The sequence below is a fragment of the Acanthisitta chloris genome, unplaced genomic scaffold (assembly GCF_000695815.1).
Source record: "Acanthisitta chloris isolate BGI_N310 unplaced genomic scaffold, ASM69581v1 scaffold38408, whole genome shotgun sequence".
NCBI classification, from domain to species: Eukaryota; Metazoa; Chordata; class Aves; order Passeriformes; family Acanthisittidae; genus Acanthisitta; species Acanthisitta chloris.
In genome coordinates this window covers 3,737-4,989 of record NW_008686053.1, presented here as the reverse complement: position 1 = coordinate 4,989, position 1,253 = coordinate 3,737, and the positions used below count along the sequence as shown (strand labels likewise).

At 45.2% G+C, this 1,253-nt stretch overlaps 1 protein-coding gene across 1 annotated transcript in view; it reads left to right on the top strand.

Annotated features, from left to right (window-relative positions):
- Window positions 1-46: 46 nt before the first annotated feature.
- The window catches only part of MED31 (mediator complex subunit 31), a gene marked incomplete at its 5' end in the record, with an annotated part of 1,665 nt that continues 458 nt past the window's right edge, over window positions 47-1,253 (top strand). Inside the window, 3 exon segments of the mRNA XM_009079966.1 lie at window positions 47-93; window positions 95-189; window positions 740-836. Of these exon segments, the coding sequence (XP_009078214.1) occupies window positions 47-93; window positions 95-189; window positions 740-836 (239 nt within the window).

The window sequence follows — 1,253 nt, the reverse complement described above, 5'->3', positions numbered from 1 at the left end:
CCGGCCCGGGCTGATCCCGCACCCCTGCCGGAGGCGCCGCTCGGGCGGTGACACCGACGGCGATTGCTTTGCTGTGTGGGTCCAGTTCTTACTGTCTGTCTCGCGCGTCAGATGACACAGGAAACCGACTCCGATTCCAGCTGGAGTTAGAGTTCGTTCAATGCCTGGCAAATCCCAATTACCTCAACTGTGAGTACTCGAGGCACACTCCACCCCTAGGGGTTAGCAGTTTGATGGTGTGTGAGCAGGGAGAGGGAGGGCTAAGCAGAGCAGAGGCAGTGTATCTCACAGCATAGAGGCACTCCGTAAATAACCTGTGTGTTTAACAGATGGGCTTTTAAAAAGCAAAATCCGTTTTTGGTTGAAATGCCGAAAAACATCTCTTTGGTAGAGCAAAACCAACAGTATTCTGTAGTTATACAACAGTGCCAAGCTAACAGCATCCCTGTATCTGGAAACAGCACTTTGGTGCTGTGAGTAGTTCCAGGGACTGTACTTCACTCCCTTACAGTTTTGATGCTACAAACATGTCCTGTTCAAAAAGCTGCTCCATTGCACGAAGTACAAACTGTGAGGGACATGAGGACAATTTATTTTGACTAGTTTGTAGTGGTTTTTGTTTGTCTCATCCATATTGAAGTTTGACTGTAGTGATAAAGTTGGACTTTGTGTTCTTCAAACCTGCAGATTTCTGTCACCGCCTGTAACTGACAGCTCCTCCTTTGTCATTTCGTTTCAGTTCTTGCACAAAGGGGCTACTTTAAAGACAAAGCATTTGTGAATTACCTTAAATATTTACTCTATTGGAAAGAACCTGAATATGCAAAATATCTGAAGTAAGTGATAAAATCCCTTTAATGGTTTAGTGCTGACCTTTATATACTGTGCAGCATGTCAGGGGCTGATTTCTGCCTGTGACCTTTGTCCCTGCTGCTGTGGTTACGTGCAGTGCCACTTGTTCTGTACCCAGTGGTCCAGATGTGCCCAGGAGTGGGCAGAGCTACAAAAGCTGTCTCTCATGGGTTAGAATCTTCCCTTACAGCCTCTACCTGCACTTCCCACTCTTTAAAATCAAACTGTTGGACATCAGGGTACAAAACCACTTCAGTTAGGCCCAGGAAGTGCCTCTTAAGATGAATTTTGCATTGTTGATGCTTACAAGAAATAAAGAAGGATTTTTGTGTTTTGGGTCATGTTCTTTAAAAGGGCTCTGGAAACAGGTGTAATTATTCTGGATTTGTGTGTCAAACCAA